Here is a 20,726-nt window from a genome sequence, read left to right as displayed (position 1 = left end):
ACAGGCCCAAGGTCATTCCCTTCCCCTTTCTCCCCTCCATACTTATTCTAACCAATTACTGTAATTTTTCCCGCTGTAACATGTCATTGATTCAGTTTCAGATCCTACCTTCTGGCTCCCGGCTTAGATTTCCCCCCCGGAAAGAGCAATAGATACAGCCACTCATTCTTTCTAATAATTTAATAGTGATGGTGTTGTTATGTCATGGATGGTACTGACCACGACGACGATGATGTTGATGATGATGATGATGATGATGATGATGATGATGGTGGTGGATGGCTGTGAAAACATATGGCTGTGAAATTGTAGGCCTATTTATATATCTCTCAAAATTAAGACTGTCATGTTGATTAATCGATGTACCGAATTTGAGCACTTTATTCTGTATTATTATATTTATTGCTCTGTTGACAAACAGAATTTGCAACGTTTCAGTATTTTACGTATTATGCAGAACCAATAGCCCTCCGGGGGCAAATAAAGTAAATCTAGTTTATTAGTAGTATCATTATCCATCCATGAGCTGGACCACACGGTGAGTTTACCCGTCATTTACCTGCCTAGTCAGTCTTTTCGAGCCGGGACCCCCAAATCCCCCCCTTTAAAATATTAAGATCCGCCACTGCTCCCAGTTTAGGTCATCTTGCCGTTATCGGTCACTGCGCATGCGCAGAGCCCGGTGTCCGGTGTCAGACTGTCAGCAGCTGTTGAGACCATGAACGGTAGGACCGAAGCAGAACAGAAAACACACCCAGAATAACCGAGTGGACCCGGTACTGTGCAGATACCGATCCGGTACCGACCGGGCCGGAGCGCAGGGAGAGCCGCTGATCTGGACCGGGAGCTAACGGGGCTAACAGGCTAACTGACAGCAGACCGTGTGCTCATCTAACGAGCTAACCGACAGGCCACTGGCTCATGACCACCACGCTGCACCGTACTAACCCGTTCTAACCCGGGTTAGTTTCTGGTTCTGAACCACCTCCAGTCGGACCGTCTCCTGGGTTCGTTCAGCCGGCTAACGGAGGCTAACAAGCTAGCACCGTCAGCCCACCCGGGACAGACCGCTCTGACCCGGTTCGGTTTGAGGACCGGGAGCCAGGATGCTGATAGGTAAAGTACTCCTGATCCTGGTCTTTGTTCCGGTTCAGCTGTGAGTGCTGTCGGTGCAGTGTGAACTCCAGAGAACATGCTAAGCTAACGGTACCAGCCTGTGACTGCTGCTGCTGCTGACAACAACACACAGATTCGGCTTTCCGTCTCAGCCAGACTCCATTCAAAAAATCTGGCATTTAGAAGTGATTGGCGTCCCAGCAGATGATTTGTACCTGCTAGAATCGGACCTTTCCCCCTCTCCCCGAAACAAATGTCTGCTGGTAAATTCGGCACAAAGGTGATCGTCCAGCTGGTATTTGGTTAACTTAAATGTGAACTTTCATAACTGGTTCCTGCTGGTCGCTGCCACGCTCCATGGTGTAGTTTCAGGTTAACCACATCAGAAACGTTAATAAGATTCTTGTTCATAAACGTGTCTGTGCTTTGTATGCTGAATTAAACGATCATTTCAATAATTCTCCAGTGTGACAATTAATGTTTGAATAGTCCCAATATGGAGGAGAGGGGCTGAATTTGGAGTTTTATGAATGGTGTTTGTATAAGTGATGTTTTGATGTGATTTGTATCTAGGTCATTCATGTTGTGTTGAACCTGTTATCTGTCAAATCTCAGAATGATTGATGCAGTTGGTGCACAGTATGGATGCCAAAGTGAAAACTGGTGCCTCATCCTTCTGTAAAGGGACTGCTGGTCATGTTCCTGGAGTTCTGTGCTTGCTAATAAGGAACAAATCACTAAATTCTCAAATTTCTAAATGAAGTTTGGTGTGTGGTTGTGTAAATGAGCTGGAGATGTGTTAAATCACAGAAAGTGCTGAGTGTGTGATCGCATGTGTTTTTGACTCTGTTGTTGTTCCTTCTCCTCAGCAGCTATTGGTGCAGCAAACGGAAACACGGCCGCCACTGGTAAGAAACACCGGCGGCGAGGCAAGAAACACAGGAGAGTCCGAACAGACGAGAACCGGTAAGAAAACCAGCAGACGCTTTAGACCAGACCCTGATGACCCTCATAAACTCAGAGGCTACATTTAGCTGTGTGTGTGGGCTGAGTTTCATTCCACGAGTCACTTTCTCTGTTTGACTTCCTGTCTGACTTTCTTCTTCTGGACTCTCGGTTCTGGTTCCTTCACCTCGGATCTTGCCAGCGCTCGGTGACCTTCCTCCTCTCCTTCCTGTCTCTAAAGTGAGAGGAGTCTCTGTCCTAGAGCGGCGTCTCTGGGTCTCACCTGTACCCATCGTCGGTTTCCCTTCAGTATAAAAGGTGAACGTCGGCTCACCTGTGTTCTGTACCTGAGGCGTTGCTGCTGTTAGCGTCAGCTGGATCTGGGAGAGCGCGACACGTTGAACGCGGCGACACGTTGAACGCGGCGAAGCGTTCCTTCAGATTCACGCCGTGTTGAAGGAAACGCTTCGTCACGTCGAAGCCGCTTCCTCCTTCGCACCGAACCTCCTGACTGGAGCGTTTGCTGCGGCCCGCCACGGTCCAGGACCAGAACCAGAAGGACTCTCTTCTTCACGCTTTGTTGACGTTCGGTCGGCGTAGCAGCAGCTGGCAGATCAGAGACACTTTGATGCTGTAAACATGAGACATGCAGGAAGTCAGGAACGAGTCCACGGTTCTTGATACCCAACACTGTGTTTGGGTCTGTAGTCCTGTTCCAGCTGTTCGGTAGGGTTGTAAGAACTAATTTGTGCAGTGGAACGTGTTTTTAATGTGGTGATTGTAAATCTGTCAGAACAGCTGGCTCTTTGTGTACAAACTGAGATCAAAGCAGCAGTCAGTGTTGGAACTATTACGCAGCATCACTAAAGTCCTGATCTCATAGTGGATTTGCCCTCCTCAGTTGAGCCATCCTGGGTTCTGTTCTTCATCTGCATGTATTCTTTTGGTTGATAACATCAAGAAACAAACGTTTCTTTTCAGGACATCGGAAGCATTTATTGCAGGAACTAGAGATTTAACCTCAACCTGTATTAAAGAAGTGGGCGTGGCCAGCGTGACGTCCCCCGCTGGTTTGTGGACTACCGTTTTGAAGTCATTGGCATTTTGGCCGTCACCATCTTGGTTTTTTTTGGAACCAGGTGTGACCATATTTGGATGAGCTAGCTAGCTTGGTTAGCAAGGTGCATCTGTAATTCATGTTAACTGTGATATTAGCTGGGATGCTAATTTTAGCTAGCAACAAACAAGCTTAGAACAAAACTTACTTCCTGGAAAACGAGCAGCCGACTGCTGATGAGCTTTTTCAGCGGCGCTGGTTAAATGTTCACAGAGCAGCGGATACGCGTCGCCTCTATCCTGATTAACAGGTCGCCGTGGTAACGACTTCTGTACATTCACACTTCTTTCTGCAGCCGGTGGAGTCGCCCCCTGCTGGCTGCTGGAGAGGACGCAGGTTTAAGGCTTCACTTTTCAGACCTGGAGGTTCCTGCTTGGGTGGAGCAAAGATATCCAGCTGGACCCAAACTGGGAAAGTTGTGGCCAGCATCTTAGTGTTTTGTTTATTTTTAGAAGCAGACAATAGTTGCGTTTCATGTCGTGTTTAGCAGCGCTGACTTAACATGATGCATGCTGGTTAGAAATTTTTCGCCAGTGCTGCAAAACGTCACCATGTCACATGATATTAAAACCTCGTGGGAGTCTCTGAGCTAGAGTCCAAGTCGAGTCTCTGAGCTAGAGTCCAAGTCGAGTCTCTGAGCTAGAGTCCAAGTCGAGTCTCTGAGCTAGAGTCCAAGTCGAGTCTCTGAGCTAGAGTCCAAGTCTCGAGTCTCTGAGCTAGAGTCCAAGTCTCGAGTCTCTGAGCTAGAGTCCAAGTCTCGAGTCTCTGAGCTAGAGTCCAAGTCTCGAGTCTCTGAGCTAGAGTCCAAGTCTCGAGTCTCTGAGCTAGAGTCCAAGTCTCGAGTCTCGAGTCTCTCGTGGTTCAATCCAGGCTGCTTATAAAACTGCATGGCTATAAGAGATTCTGTAACTGTAACCTGTTTTTCACTTAATGTAATGTGCAATGCAACTAATGACCGCTTATTAACTTCTGTAAGTCAACACCCCCCCCAGACTCTTAAACCCAGTGTAACGTTATAACTCAATAAAAGTGTAACGTTACATGATCAACTAGCGTTGGGCCGATAGTCGATGCCATCGTCCACGTCTCACAGACATCACGACGTTGAGCACGGCATCATGATTGTAAAAAAAATGTTTGTTTGGTTCTTGTTGTATGAAGTTTAAAAGCCAAAGTTTATGATGAATCGCAGCTGATGCTACGTGTTACGTCGGCAGGTTATAGGTAACGCAGGGAGGGAATAACGGCACGCTCATCAGACGTTTCCTAAAAACAAACATTGTTCACGAGTCCCGCACCTCGAGTCCGAGTCGAGTCTGAAGTCTTTTGCGGACGAGTCTCAAAGCGAGTCTGAAGTCTTTTGCGGACGAGTCTCAAAGCGAGTCTGAAGTCACTGTGTGTGCGACTTAAGTCGGACTTGAGTCTGAGTCTCAAACTCGAGTCCCCATCTCTGCCCGGTGACCAGTGAAACTGCAGTTCTGACTCTGCCCGTTCATTTAGAGAGGAGCCTGGTCTTGTTAATGTGAAATAGCTGCGGTGGCGTTGCCAAGATGGCGGCTGAGTGGCATGACTCGCCTGTCAGGACTTTGTCTAAACTCCGGATGTTTCCATGACATAGAGTGAAGCGTTGTTCCTACCAAACCTAACTGAGGGCATCAAAACCTGTGACACCGATCATTAAATCAGACTGATGTTTACTGTTTTATACGGCGACCGCTCCGTGACAACAACTTAAAGCTGCAGATTTCCAAAAGGAAGTTCTGCACGTTATCTTTGATGAAGAAAATGATCTGAGGCACCCCTGCGCTGTAACGGAGATACAAAGGACAGAAGAAGAAGAAACGTGTAAATCAAGCAGCTAGGCTAACAGTTTCCCGCTCCTCCCATGCGTTGCGCTAAGCTAGCTGGTGTCCTGCTGACAGAAACAGGTTTGGTGCTTGGCCCGGAGAGACTCAGCTCCAATAATAGATCCAGAGACTGAATCATGATCCCACCACACACACACACACACACACACACACACACACACACACACACACACACACACACACACACACACACACACACACACACACACACACACACTCACACTCTCTTCAGGCTATTTCAGTGCAGCTCATGCGAACCTCAACAATGTCCATGACTCAGAGATGTCATGGAAAGCAGCTGTGTGTGTGTGTTGCAGATACATGATCCATGTGTTGTCCGTTTCATGCAGAAACACACCTGACTATGTCTACGTGGTCAGAATCACATTTTTTCTCTTTATTAATGGTTTACTTGACGGGGACAGATACATTATACACATAGCCAAACAACTAGCATAGTGCTTATAACAGATGCTACTTTAATAACATCCCCAGAAGGGCTTTTATGAAAACAAGCGTTTAAAAAAACCAGACCGGAGGATTTTTTAGGTGGTGCAGTGATCAGGTGGACGCTCTGGATCTGCAGCAGCCCCGTAATCTCTTGAAGGATTTGCAGAAAGGCTGAGGAACGGTTCAATTTAGCTAGTTAACCAAAATCATCTTAAAAATCCTATTAGCACCTGCCTGACTCCCACCTGACCCGTCACACATGACACATGTCGTTCTCAGAATAAGAAACCTCTGCAGAACAGGACGAGGTAGAAACAAACAATATTTATTGCATAGAATCTTTTCTATAGATTCTTAACATTAACATAAATAAGAAATTGTAGAAAATATAAAATGTAGAAAATAAACATGGTGCTGCTGCCTGTTAATAATTAGTCCATTCGATTCATTTTAAATCCTGAGACTGAGAGACAGATGATCATTCTCTTATTCTAAAATGATGTCACTCTTAAATATTATCTGCTGGTCACACTGAGGTCGCTGCTGGAGTTTCATTTCATGCATGTGTGATGCGGTTATCTGCCGTTAGTCAGGCAGAATAAGAAGTTATTAATTCTCTCTCACTTAATCCAACCTTTCCACTAACCATTAAACTCCGGATTGATTCAGGAATCTTGTCTGCAATAATTGTTCCTCCGCTGCATGATCAGGTTTTGATTGAGATTGTGCACAAAAATGAGGGGCTGTTCACAGACGGGTCCGTAGTCATTGTGCTCGTGAGAGAAAGAGGGAGTGAACGAGAGGAGGTGCTGAGCGATGAACACAATGAAATACGATTTTAAACCATAATAAATCAAAATGAGGCGGTCAGCCTTGATATAAATCAATGTATGGGAAACACTGCGTGATGTATGAGGTCAGTGCAGTCAGCTGCAACACATCAATCAGGGGCGTGTCTGCCAGTAAAAGACTTCCGTAAAGGTTGGTCTCGAGTTTCATCGCACTTTGGTGCACAACATACAGAGGAGGAAATGAAAAATAAGAGACTTCAGATGCACCAATAGACGGCATATAAGAAGCGGGCGTAGTCATCGTGACGTCACCTGTTTTCAAGCCTCGAGTTTGGCCGAGAGGGCGCCGCCGTGTTGATTTTTAGCAACCAGCGCTACTTGACGTGACCATATTTGGACGAGACGGTGGAGCTAACGGCCGTGTGCGGAGCTAGCTAGCTTGGTTAGCGAGGTGCATCTGTAATTCACGTTAAATGTAATTTTGACAGGGCTGATAATTTTAGCTAGCGACAAACAGGCTTAAAACTAAACGTACTTCCTGAAAAATGAGCAGCCGACTCCTGATGAGCTTTTTCAGTGGCGCTGATTAAATGTACACACAGCAGCAGATACGAGTCGCCTCTATCCTGATTGACAGGTCGTCAATCAGCTTGTAGCCCCGCCCTAAAGCCTCCCCTGCTTCCTGGTCTCTGTTCCTCTAAATGGGACCATAATTTACTAAATGAACATCATGCTGTGTTGAAGAAGACTTGAAACTAGCAACTGAGACCATAAACTCATCAGGAAAGTGTTTACTGAGGGAATAAATCAGCTGACAAGTAGAAACATTTTACCATCATTTCTAATGGAGCCGGACTTCTTCTTGCAAACAGAAGAGTCGCCCCCTGCTGGCCGTTCGATAGAATGCAGGTTTACGGGAGTTCTGCATTAGAATCGCATCTCAGACCGAAAGCTTCCTGCTTGGATGCACCTTTGGTGTCTTTGTGTTTTAGACCAGAAGCATAGTTCATAGTGAGCGTATAGGGGTATACACACAAATTCTCCAAAAAATATCAGATTGTTTCAGAGATTTACAAAATCAGACTTCCAGTGGAGCCCTGGTGTAATACCTTATTTTCCTGTGTTTCAGGCCTGATGATCTCTGTGACCTTCAGACTCTAAATGCCAACAGCAGCCTCCCCCCGACATTGTCGCAGAGTTGCCCCCAAACGACCAGGCTGCCCTCCCGAAATACTCTAGAAACCACCACATCGCCAGGAAATACGCAAACGTATACCGAAGATGTCCAAGAATCCACCCCAGCACCCCTACAAAACGCCCCACTCACCACTTCGTTGCCCACAGAAAGCACCCTGTTTCCCCCCCAGAGTGTCCCCCGGCCCCCCTCGCCACCTCCACAGCACACCCTAAAGACCACACCAGCTCTTCTAGATACAGTAGATACCCCTGGAGCTCCGCTTGTGGCTCCTGAAAGTACCCTCCAGTCAGCCCTGCTGCTCCCCGTGAACACCCCCCTGACAGCGCCAGTGATTCCTCAGATTTTCAGCCAATCACCTCCCACCACATCTCAAAATCCCACCCACAGCCCCAGCCCATCACCGCCAGCTGTTACCAAACAGGATTCCTCCAGATTGCCTCACAGAACTCTCCAAAATGTCACTCAGAGTCTTTCTGACGAGCGAACGGATCCCTTTAAATCACCTCCAACCTTACCGCACGATATTACCCACAATGCATCGGAATTACTTTCTGCCCAGCATCCTGCCAGAGCTCCTCCCACTCCTCCAGTAAGCCCCTCCCACCCTGACCCGTTCCCGCTGACCGCGGTGACCTTCACCTCCAGCGTCTCCTCCCACCTCTACTCCCCTGGCGCGTCCTCTTCCGCCTCCTTCCCCTGCTCCCTTGACTCTCTGGATCCCCCCATTGGTTTGCTTCCCATGATGTCATCAGCCACCCCTCAACTGACCACACCCCCTCCCAATTTGAGCCCTCCCCCTCCGGCGTTAACCCCACCCCCTGCACAGCTGCTGGGCTCTGACGATGAAGAGCAGGAAGACCCGTCAGATTACTGCAAAGGTGAGTGTTGACGGGGTTCCAGACTGGATGATTGACACTGATGATGAAGCTCTGTGGTCCCAAAATAGATTGTTTTGACTGATAACCTTGAGTGATTGAGTGAATTTAATCCATTATTTATCTGGGTCTGACTCGCAGTGGCAGAAGGCTCAATAAGGTAACACATCCATCCTTTTCCTAAGCCCCGTCCTCCAGCTACTCGTGGAGGAACCCGATGCTTCGCCAGGGTCTGATGGGGTATATAAACCCTCTAATGTGTGCTGTGTCAGCACCGGGGTCCTGCCCTGCAAAGGGAGGAGTCCAGGAGGATGCTGATCACATGCAGAATCTAAATTTAAAGTTTTACAATCAGTCGTCCCCTCTCATCAGCCTGAAAGAACCTTTCAATATATAGGACGATATATAGGAATAGGACGACTTCTTCTTTGTGTCCAGCAGCCAGGTCTATAACAGGCAGTACCCCACTTTGCCCGGGATCCAAGATAAATTCCTCTGGAGGGAGTTAAAGACCTTGTGGACAGGTGCAAGACTAAGACATACAGTCCCAGACCTGATGAACCAACAACAAACTTCCTCTCAGAGACCCTCAGTCTCATAGAGGCGACCCTCTTGCAGACGTTCTCAGCTCCTGGTCCGCATACCCGTACCTGGGTTTTCATATTGATGTCCACAGTGTCTGTCGGTCCCTGCTGTGTTCTGTCCCTGTTCAGTTGGTTCTGTTTGTGTTCCAGGTGGTTACTACCCAGTGATGATCGGTGATCTGTTTAACGGGAGGTACCATGTGGTCCGAAAACTGGGCTGGGGACATTTTTCTACAGTCTGGCTCTGCTGGGACCTGCAGTAAGACACATCACACACGTTGGGACATCCCTAGCCCCTTACCCTAACCTTAACCGTCAGAACTACATGCCTAACCTTTAAGCCCACGACATACTCTCTTTTTATCAATGCGTAGGCGTAGACCGGCGTCGGCGATGCAAACGGCTTTGTTCACGTACTTGCCTGCATACTTTACGTGTACCTGGAGGATTAAACATGAATCCACTAGGGGGCAGATCAGGGTCGGATCATCTTCCTTGACAACCTCCCAATTTGCACATTGTAAACAAACCAAACACAGCGTCACTCGAGCAGGTTGTGATTTTATTGAGACATCATAACGATCTTGGTAATTGCGAACCAGCTCCAGGAATTTTACTGTAAACCGCCAATAATCACCTTTTTTTTTAAGTCTGCTGCTGACCTTCTTCTTCCTATTCTTTAGCGTTTAATGGCGGTTGGCAAACCGACTGCATGCCGCCACCACCTGGCTGGTGTGTGGAGCAGGAGGTCGCTGCTGACCTTCCGATCAGATCGACACACTGACCCCACGTTCATGTGCTGAACTGCATCTCGCGGATGCATAGCGTTAATTTCTGGAGACGTGTACAACCGACGCTCCAAAGGAACGCAGGATACGCGTGGCAGCCATCTTGCGTACGCGTAGTTAAAAGCAAGTATGTCCGGGGATTTAAGCCTATCCCTAAAACCAAGTCTTAACCCTCAAACAGCCCTTTAAACTTGTGGGTCGAGCATTTTGCTCCCCACGAAGCTGTTGGACACTACAAGTATATTGCAATCCTGTTTTTTGCACCCCATGAATATAGTAAAACAAGCCCCCCCTCCACACACACCTTGTTTTAAAGCACTGATTCTGTTTCTGTTCTGTCACATCCTCCGAATCTGTGTTTGTGTTTAGGAAGAAGCGTTTTGTGGCGTTGAAGGTGGTGAAAAGCGCTCCGCATTACACCGAGACGGCTCTGGATGAGATCAAGCTGCTCAGATGTGTGAGTCTCATGCACACAGCTGTTAAAATAAAGGGCTTCATTTTTCTTCTTATGTGAGGATGAATATTATGAGCAGATATTTTGGGGCTCAAGTTAAATTTAATATGAATTCATTTATTATACTTTCAGGTGCATTTGTTTCTTATATTACAAGCTGGTCATGTAGCGCCCTCCTTTTGTTATTTGGTTTTTCGGTAAAGATTCTTTCGGTAAAAAGTCTTTCATCACTATTTGAGCTCTTTTAATGGCATGAATGGATTTTTGGGTTCTTTATTGAAGTTAATTTAGATCAAATGTTGATGATGAGTGTGATAAATAAATGAATCTGATGTTTGAAGCGACAAGAAGTTCTTAAAGTGAGTTGAACGACCACTTATTTAGCGTGCAAAGCTTTCAATGTGGGAACGCTGACACACTGCAGCTGCAATTTAATGGAACCAACAAATGTAATTAGGGTCGTAGTCAGAGCTGCTCGTGTCCTAATGATGGGCCGTGATATTATCAGCCTGTTAACTTCCACATCCACACAGTTCCCTGGATTTTGTGTTGACCTTCATCCTGTCTGTCTAATATTACAGTTGGCTCTTGGTTTGTAAAATATGCCGCTCTGCTGCCGGTAGACATGTCCATGTCTGCGATTGGTCATCTGCTTCAAACACTGGCCCTTTTATCTGGATGCGCTCATGGTTGGATTCAACATATTCTCACTCTCAACTCGTCACGTATTGGACACTTGGTCAAGACCCCTTTTTAACACCCTGGGTACTCTTTAGCGCAGTTTTTCGAAGTTCAGGGCTCCGTGGTCAAGTCAGCGAAACGGAACATTGCAATTTTGAAACGCCATGTTTTTGATGTTGTCAAACGTCACAATTTGGTCAGGTTTAGGCACCAAAACCACTTGGTCAGGTTTAGGCACCAAAACCACTTGGTCAGGTTTAGGCACCAAAACCACTTGGTCAGGTTTAGGCACCAAAACCACTTGGTCAGGTTTAGGCACCAAAACCACTTGGTCAGGTTTAGGAATAGATCCTGGTTTTGGTTTAAAAAACTGTTACGCACATCTGTTAAATTATTTAAGATATGTAATGTTACTTACCTAACCTACGTAACTTAAATAAAAACATTTAATGTTGACATTTTGGTGCGCACGGGAAAAAAAACATTGTTCTACTGGTTGAAAGTCCGGCTTCTGGCCCTCAATCCACCCCAACCACCTCCTTATTCGGTCTTTTCTGTTAAATATCTTTTACCTACCCTTCGTTTGTTACAAACTGATGGCGACGGCTCCGTATGAAGATCGCACATTACTCCAGTCCTATCATCCCTTCACTGGCTGCCAGAATTCATTTTAAAATCTTGGTCCTTACTTTTAGAGCGTTACAAGGTCAAACCCTAACCCTGCCCCCCGTAACCTAAGGTCATTAAGTCAGAGGCGTTTAGTAGTTCCCCATACCCACTTCCAAGCCGCTGCACCCAGGTTGTGGAATGCACTCCCCACTTCGTTACGCACCTTAAACTGTGTTGTTTCTTTTAAAAAGCAGCTGAAGACTCTGTTAGTCAAACATTAGGGTTGGTTTTAAAGTTGTCAATGTGTTTCTGGTGTTTAGCTAGAACGGTACTTTGTTGTTTTATTGTGAAGCACTTTGTGATTTTATCTGTGAAAAGTGCTATATAAATAAATGTTACTTACTTACCATATGCGATGACTTGGGAGTGAGAACGGGCTGTTTGATTGGGAGACCCTGGGTTGGCTTAGCGAGTTCATTCCTGATCGGTGGTTAGTGCAGCCAGATAATGCACAGATATCCTGCGGGGATGCTGAACTGGCTTCCTAGTCCCAGGTGTTACAGAGTAACGCAGGTAACCAGTCTGTTTCCATACAGGTGAGAGACAGTGACCCCTCTGACCCCTATAGAGAAACCATCGTCCAGCTGATCGACGACTTCAAGATCTCTGGAGTCAACGGAGTCCGTATCCTTACTGAGTACCTGTCTGTCCACCTGTCTGTCTCTGTCAGTCAGTACTTTCCTCAGCTTCTCTCAGATGTCTGCATGGTTCTGGAAGTTTTGGGTCATCAGCTGTTAAAGTGGATCATTAAGTCAAACTACATGGGACTTCCCCTGATCTGTGTCAAGACCATCATCAGACAGGTAACGCGCAAACGTTGTCATACACACTAGTATACACACAGTGACGTGTCCTCAGGGACCTGGCTGACCTTGGCAGTGACTCGGCTGTGTGCTCACAGGTGCTGCAGGGTCTGGACTACCTCCACACTAAGTGTAAGATCATCCACACTGACATCAAACCAGAGAACATCTTATTGGACGTCGATGAGGTTTACATCAGGAGACTGGCGGCTGAGGCAACCATCTGGCAGAAAGCTGGAGCCCCGCCCCCTTCCGGGTCATCAGGTGAGGAGCAAGCCGTGTGATTGGTCAGAAGGACAAGACAACGAGTGTGTTGACTTAAACTTTTGTGAAAACAAGCTGAAACCTCCAACATCGAGTCAGAGTCAAAACACCCAGGAGATCCTGAGTCAAGCTGTCAGATCCGTGCTCTCACGCTGTGTGGAGGGACTAATGTTTTTTTTCTCATGAGATAATCTGGATTCTTCAGTAATTCTGACTTCAGTTTGACAGTTTGTGTGTCCACTGGAGTCAGACAGCAGTGTTACTGGGAGCTGTGGTTTCAGCTTCCTGTCTGTCTTCTATCTGTCTGTCTGCTTTCAAACGCCGAGCCACGCCGCCGACCTGTACCTGTGCGTGAATAACACGCATGCGTCTTTAACACAGACAGCAGGTCTTTCTACATTATCATCATCAATAGCATGTTTCATTTCATTGGACGGAAAGAGGAAAAAAGCGCGCTCTCAATTGTAAAAACTAAGTGATGATAAAAATAAATGTCTATTCTACAGATATTCACAGTGTGGTTGGAAGGTTTAATGTTGCTCGTATGATGTCAGTTTAACCGTCAACAGATCATTTTCACTAACTATTCCAGCTAAAATGTCAGAAAATGTTGATCAGTGTGTCCCAAAGCCCAGGATGACGTCTTAGTGTCATAGAGGAGTTAAGAAATGTGAAAAATATTCACATTCAAACAGCTGTAATCAGAGAATTTTGACTTTTCTTTCTTTAAACGATTTATCAATTATCAAATTAGGTGGCGATTAATTTAATACTTGACAACTAATCAATTAATCGTTGCAGCTGTAGGCTGAATCTCTAGATGACGCATGTCTGCTCTGGGCCGCCTCACTTACCGTAAAGGCTGGAATACGTGTGCACTCCAAATGTAGGTGCGGCTAGCTTAATCTCCTTCTCACAGACGAGTGACAGAAACACTCTAAGCGCTTCTTTTCTAAGAAGTCAGCCACAGACGGAGCGGATGTCAATGTGATTGTTTGGTGAAATTTCTTCGGTCTTTTGACCCATTAGGCTGAACACTGTTGCTATTTTTGGCCGCTTAATTTTGTTTGGCATCAAGTGTTCTGACCATAAAGAAAAGTTTAAAACTACAATTAACCATCAGGTTTCTTCAACTTTCACTCAGTAGCAAAAATCAGCCCTTTAAACTTGAAAGAAATAAAGATTTGATATGAAACTTTTTATCGTGATAACGTTTTTGGCCGTATCGTTCAGCCCTATGTTGAGGTTTGGACTGTTGGTCGGACACAACAAAGCATCACTTTTGGCTCTCAATCAATTAATGGAGCAATTAATCAGCAGATTGATCCAGAATGAAAATAATCATTTACTAAACTGTTCAGAATGAGCTCCAGCTCAACAACTACAGCAGCAACATCCGGCTTCATATTAGTGATGAGGAGTAATAATCGTACCGCAACAGGCACAGGGACATTTTACTGCTTTTATACTCACATGCTTCTACTGAAGTAACATTTTTAATGCAGGACTTTTACTCGTAACAGTGTAGTATTAAGTAAACGATCTGATTTGCCGATCTGTTTTTATATTAGCAAAATATTTTAGGAGGTTGACAAATCTTTGTGGGTGAAGTTAGTAAAGTAAGAGGTTCTGCGACGCACACGCGGTGCTCAGGTAGGCGGCGTGGCCCGGGCGTCTCCTCCTCCTGTTTCACACAGTTCTGTCTGACTGTCTTCCATCTTTATTTCCTGTTTCTGATGTTTCTTCCTGTGTGTCTCTCTCTCTCTCTGCCTCTGTGTGTCTCTCTCTCTAGTTAGCATGGCTCCCAGGGATCTACAGGTAAGTGTTCAGGTGTGATGCCTGCTGTGTTCTCATTGGTTACTACCATTTCAGATTGACAACTTGTTTCAGGTGTCTCTAACCGTTTGGTTAAAATCCCGCTTGTTGAATCTAAAAACGACCAAGCTGTGAGCAGGAAGGGAGACGTCCTGGAGGTCGAGTGGTTATCGAGCTTTAGCATCGCTGGTTTGATTCCAGATATTTGTCACCTGCTGTATTTACTCTGCTGTTACTGTCAAGAGTGTGTCAACAAAACAACACACATCTCTCATAGGAAGAAGAGGTCGACCGATACGGGTTTTCAAATACTGATGCCGATATTTAGAGAGCAGGATATACCATAATGCTGATATCAAAACATAGAAAAGTCATGTATTATACATTATTGCTGCAGAATCTAATCTCCGTGTTGTCTCAGCTGGTAACGTGTTGTTTTAGATGGAACTTTAATTAATGAGTGAAATAGAATCGGGTTCTGCTGTAGATCGTCCTTTCTGTTAACACGTCACATCCTGACTGACAGCAGATCTGATCTTATACCAGGGCTGTCGCGACAACCGCAAGACTATTGGTCAAGCCCGCCGCGGAGGATGGCGAGCACCGCAACAACCGCAATGTTCAAACTTTACACTTCAGAGCATGTTAAAAAGTTCCACAGCCGTAACGAGCTCTGTGACGGTTCAAGGACGGAGCGCCGGGGACTTCAAACTCTGAAGCTGGAAGTGTTGCCGTGTTTTGTGTTGTTTTGCTCCGACCGTAAAGCTGCTGTTAGCGGCTCGCTGTGCAGCGAGGGGAGATCCGCTGACGCCAGATTTCTTCACTGATGAAGAATGAGCCCCAACATGTTGCCGTGCGGGAAATTACTTCACCGCGACAGCCTTATGTTATACTGTAGAGCAGGGGTATTCAATTAAAATTCAAAGAGGTCCAGTTAGAGAAAATTTCACGAAGCAAAGGTTCGGATCAACTTGCTGTCATTCAGTAGCCTAGACCATAACGCGTAGCCTAGTTGTCTCAACATGAGTGTCAAATCCGTAGACTGTGTAGAGACAATATAACAATATAATTCAACAAAGTCAGTTTTCACATAAAACTGAAGGGATAATAAATAATAACTACTCTAATAATAAATTCTAAATTTAAGTAATCTATAGGCTGCATTTAAAAAATGTTTTTGTAAATGTGCATCTTAAAATAAATAATTTTTATTTGTTGCTCAATTTCAGAAAAAATAAAATAAAAAGCTTTTAGTGATTGAAGTGTGTTCATCTTAACAAATGAACAGCTGTAATGCCTCCTCTTCTCTTTCATTCCCTCTTATAGAGCTACCACGTCCCTACTTCCTCTTGTTCAGTGAGAAACGTGAGCTCTGCTCAGGGCCGTTAACGCCTTTGCCAATGCTTATCGGAATGCACAGATTTGATTGGCCGAGCAGCATCACATGAGTTTCCTGTGCCGCTAAAACAGTCGCCTACTGTAAATGGTAGAAAAGCTGCGCAGGTTAAAATAGAAACGCTCCGTCACGAGGTAGTACTGAATAATAGATCGGCTGTGCGCCCGGGTCCAGACCGCGGTCCGCCTATTACTGACCTCTGCTGTAGAGAATAATGCAGCCTAATGACGTCACTTCTTACTAACTGTAGTTTACTTGCTGAGATAACATGAATAATAGATTGTACTCTGTAGGAATAATGGAAATTATTTTCACACAGACTGACCTTGTATTGTTCTGTAATCGGCTATTAAAAAAACCTTGTATCAGTCGACCCTCTTTAATGCTGACTGCGCCTTCGGCAATTTGTTGCCGCTGCTTTGGTGCGAAGGAGCCCGTCTAATGAGGATGTCCCCAGTCAATCAACGCAGTTCTCAACGTGATTTGTCCGACTCTGAAGACGACTCCCTGCTGGGCAGGACGGCCTCTCGACTGAGCGCCGACACTGATGCAGGCTCGTTTCTCTGGAGGCTGGGGGTCGTATAATGTACACACCTTATCCAAACACAGCTCGCTAATTGAAACTGTTTTATGAAAATGAATATAACAAAGATGGCGGCTGGACTTGATGAGCTTGTGGTCAGCTCTGGCAGTGTGTGTAGTGTCAGTAACACCAAGTGTGTTTGTGTGTGAGAGCACTTTAACAACAGTGTCACAGAGCTGATGTGTAGAAACTTCACTTTGTTCTGCCGTCTCTCTCTCCAGGTCGGTAAGCTGTCTAAGAACAAGAAGAAGAAGCTGAAGAGGAAAGCGAAGCGTCAACAGAGACTGTTGGAGGAGAGACTGGAGGATATACAGGTACTGCAGTACAACTGTAGTACTGATAGAAAGGAAAGTTTACATGGATTTATGATGGATGTTACCTCAACGGCTGCTGAAAACTCTGCATTCTGATTGGCTGTTCAGGTGTGGGTCAACCTTTAGTTAGCAGACGGCTGCACTTCTGCATTAAATTGTAGGTGACGGCAGCGACGGCGAGGAAGAGCTAAAGGTTATTCATGAAACTGCAAACTATTTGTGATTTTATGTTAATAAATGTCATTTTATTATTTTTTTGATTTATTTTATTTACCTTGTCATAGTTTTTAAATGTCCGTGTGCATCTCTTTTCACTGTATTAATACTATAATATTACTTATATTAGTACTTATTACTACTGTTGAAGAGCAGCTGTGTTACAGCAGCCAATCAGAGTGCAACAGGATGTGACAAAATGATCCCTCCAAAATAAGTTTCCATTTTGTCCTTGTGTTCAGAGGATGGAGGAGGAAGACTGTGTGTTGTTACAACCTGACGACACAGACAGTAACTGTGAGTACACACTGATACACACTTTTACATGGCGATACATGGCAATACCCGCTGTTACATGCCGATACCCGCTGTTACATGCCGATACCCGCTGTTACATGCCGATACCTGTCGATACCCGCTGTTACATGCCGATACACTCTGTTACCCACTGTTACACGCTGAACCTCTGTATATGTATTAATTATTATTTAAATATTATTATAAAATATATATATATATATATATATATATATATATATATATATAAATATATAAATAATGGGTGAATCAGTTCTGACGTCATTCGAATCCGCATGTGCGCATAAATCATCCACTCGCCCAAACAAAATATTGTCTCTGTCACTACAACAGTTAAATATTCTTTTACTACATATAACTTATACAGACTCTCTAAATGTAGTAATTGGTTGACTAAACTTGTACTTCTCTTTTACTCTCAGGTTCTCTGGTCGTCAATGGCAACAACAATTTCTGCTCCACAGCCAACAGCAAAGCCAGCCCAGAGTCCACCTGCTCCTGGTTGGAGGACAGGTGTAACGGCCACGCCCCCGGGCGGTTCTCCAGCCCCGCCTCTGGCCTATCGGGGTTCTCCAGCTCTGTGATATCAGCGACGTCTGAGTCAGCACTTTCTATTCAGTCAGGATGCTCTAGCGGGCGAGACGGTAAGAAAACACACACAGATATGGTTATATTTTATGTTGTTTATTTTTTTTATTTAACCTTTATTTAACCAGGAAGTCCCATTGAGATTCAGAATCTCTTTTCCAAGAGAGACCTGGCCAAGGTAGCAGCCAAATCACAACAAATGCATACATAATAAACACCAAGTTACATTTTCATGATAAAAGAAGTACAAAATGTTAAAAAACACAATGAGACTCTTGAGAAAAACAAGAACATGTCTCCATCACAACATTCTTTACAGTAGTTTTAAATTCATTAATGGACATAAGGGTTTCTAACTTCAGCTCTTTCTGTAGATTATTCCACCCCCAAGGTGCGGAATAAGAGAAAGCAGTTCTTCCAAATTTGGTTGCAACTCGTGGCTCGTTAAAAAGCAACCACTTTGAGGAGCGTAGCTGATACGGACCAGAGCAGACAGAGAGGAGGTTACAGAGGTACAGCGGAAGTTTGCCAAGTATAGCTTTATAAATAAAGATATACCAGTGATGTTACAGACAGAAAAGTAGCTTAGTACTAAAGTTCTTAGCACTAAAAGTAAAACAAGATTTGTTTCTGAAATAAAAGCCAAGCTTGACTTTAAGTTTCTTTACTAAAGCAGTAATATGTTCATTGACGAAGAGCTTATCATCTATCCATATCCCCAAGTACTTGTATGAAGACACTCTCTCAATTGATTTCCCATCTAAGGACAAGAGGCCACAGTTGTCAAATAGCTGTGCTCGAGCTTTTGAGAAGACCATAAACTTTGTTTTCTGTGTATTTAAAACCAGTTTTAGACTCAATAATGTATTTTGCAATGCCTGAAATGCAGTTTGAAGTTCCTGCACTGCTGCTGAAATGGTGGAAGCCTGGGTGTAAACCACTGTATCATCAGCGTATAAATGTAATTTGGCTTGAACATGTCTATCCAAATCATCATCAAAATAGGTTGTTAATATCCTCCAGGTATGTGGGCGGGTCCTTTTTTTCCTCCAAATGGCTCAGGACCATAGCCATTGGTCGTTTGGTTACTTCTTCGTCACCCAATTAAGAAGGGTGTACCTTACTGTTCTACGTTGCTTTTGGTCTAACAAAAGAGTGCTGACCGCAGACGTAGAACCCCCTTTGATAAACAGGAATACACAGTCTTTGCTCTACCAACTAGTCATACAACACAACAGAGGTTGTCTCCAAAACGGTCGACACCCAATCTTAGTAGTCTATGAAGAAGTTAAACAAAATGATCCTTCTGGCACTAAACAAAGAGGTGTCAGTTTCCTTCACATTACAAAGAGGAGATAAACAATGATTTAATTAACATTCTAATGCAGTTGTCTGGCAGTTTTACATTTGAAGGAAAACCCTGAAACGCTGGAATACATTAAGTTTGTTGTAACATTTTAAAACTCAACAATACCCGGCCGGTCCGCCAGGTTAAAGTCTGTGTTGGGAAACATGGCTGATTTTGGCTTTACAGGGTTTACAGATTGCGAGCGTGAAGAACTTCCACTCACAGCATGTTTTCTAGCATGTATGTGATGGTTGCCGGTTTGTGCCGCTGAGTTCATGACGTGAACCATCGTGCAGCGCAGCGTGTAAATGTGACTCTAAATGTGAATCGGATACGTGTTGCTGATTGGTCACCAGTCCTGGATGATCTGTACTTTTGAAAAGCCCCTTTTTCCACTGAACGGTACCAGCGCAACTCGCCTCGACTCTACTCTGCTTTTTTGGTTTTTCTATCAGGGATCAGGGATTCTATCAAGTTGAACTTGTGCCTGGTGCCAGGTTACCAGGTTTTTTCGTATCACCTCCGTCGAGGTTCCAAGCGAGCTGAGGCGATAATAAAATCTGATGTGAAAACACAGCAGACTACTGATTGGTCAGAGAGAATTGTCACTATTCACTGCATCATTATTGCGCTCGCCTGACAGAGGCCAGCAGCAGAAAGTTTTATATTTTACAACTTTTGTACATTATTTCCAGGGCTGGGCAGCTTAACATGTTGTTATTGCGTTAACGCATTAATTAATTAACGCTGTTTTTATTTATTTATTATTATTAGTTTGAAAGTCCGTTGCTCACTGGCTCTGAATACACATCCAGTCAAACCCTGGGTCACAGGAGGGGCAGGATGTTAATCAGCCTGCAAAGCAGCCACCCAAACAAGCAGCGGAGGGATGCTTCGGCAGACGACCCTGGATGCAGCGTGCGGGAGAAGCAGATAAACAAAAGCAAGACAAGAGATCAAACGCCACAGCGAAGTGGATAGCTGCACACTGCATGCTGGTTAGTGTTGGGGACAATGTCGGTCTTAGGAACGTCCTTAAAATCACAACGTAGTCGCCTGGCCCGGCGGGCTTGCTCTGCGCTCCTCAGGTGATCAGACAGTAAGACAGAGGGAGAGGGGGAGAGAGGGAGAGGGAGAGGGAGAGGGGGAGGGAGGCAGCCTACACAATATCCACACAGAGGTACAGACAGTAAAGGTGATGTTGCTATAGACTAAATGAAAAATGGTACAGATATTTATAGTAGTGTTAATGATAACAGTCGTAATGTTAATGATTATAATAATAATAGCAATAGGACTAGTAACAATAGTCGTTGCAGCAGAGGGTGTCGAGCAGGAACACGGGGGCAGCAGGTGACCCGCAACCACAGATCCAGACTCCACAGCTCCAGAGCCAGAAACACCTGCAGGAAGTGATAGGAGGAGAGAGGAGAGGGACGAGAAAGCACAAGACTACCAGAAAGGGGAGAAGTTGTGTTAGTAACATGCAATAATGGGATGAGGTTGCATACAGAGGGAGAGAAAGTAGAGGAGAGAGGAGCTCAG

General features: G+C 45.0%; 1 protein-coding gene across 5 annotated transcripts in view; it reads left to right on the top strand.

The window, feature by feature from the left end:
• Positions 1-667: 667 nt before the first annotated feature.
• Positions 668-20,726, top strand: part of srpk3 (SRSF protein kinase 3) — a 24,252-nt gene continuing 4,193 nt past the window's right edge. For 2 of the 5 annotated variants that reach the window (XM_046056849.1, XM_046056844.1), the window contains exons 1-12: positions 668-1,116; positions 1,986-2,082; positions 7,417-8,363; positions 9,095-9,203; positions 10,102-10,189; positions 12,073-12,160; positions 12,233-12,339; positions 12,438-12,603; positions 14,396-14,421; positions 16,619-16,744; positions 17,170-17,224; positions 17,668-17,889. In XM_046056849.1, coding sequence (XP_045912805.1) covers positions 1,107-1,116; positions 1,986-2,082; positions 7,417-8,363; positions 9,095-9,203; positions 10,102-10,189; positions 12,073-12,160; positions 12,233-12,339; positions 12,438-12,603; positions 14,396-14,421; positions 16,619-16,744; positions 17,170-17,224; positions 17,668-17,889 — 2,041 coding nt within the window. In that variant the 5' untranslated portion in view covers positions 668-1,106. Of the gene's footprint in view, positions 1,117-1,985; positions 2,083-2,479; positions 2,788-7,416; positions 8,364-9,094; positions 9,204-10,101; positions 10,190-12,072; positions 12,161-12,232; positions 12,340-12,437; positions 12,604-14,395; positions 14,422-16,618; positions 16,745-17,169; positions 17,225-17,667; positions 17,890-20,726 lie in introns of those variants that run through there. The other 3 variants (XM_046056845.1, XM_046056848.1, XM_046056846.1) reach the window with 3 other exon arrangements.

Source organism: Micropterus dolomieu, linkage group LG08 (assembly GCF_021292245.1).
Source record: "Micropterus dolomieu isolate WLL.071019.BEF.003 ecotype Adirondacks linkage group LG08, ASM2129224v1, whole genome shotgun sequence".
Lineage (NCBI taxonomy): Eukaryota > Metazoa > Chordata > Actinopteri > Centrarchiformes > Centrarchidae > Micropterus > Micropterus dolomieu.
This window is presented reverse-complemented; position numbering and strand designations above follow the sequence as displayed.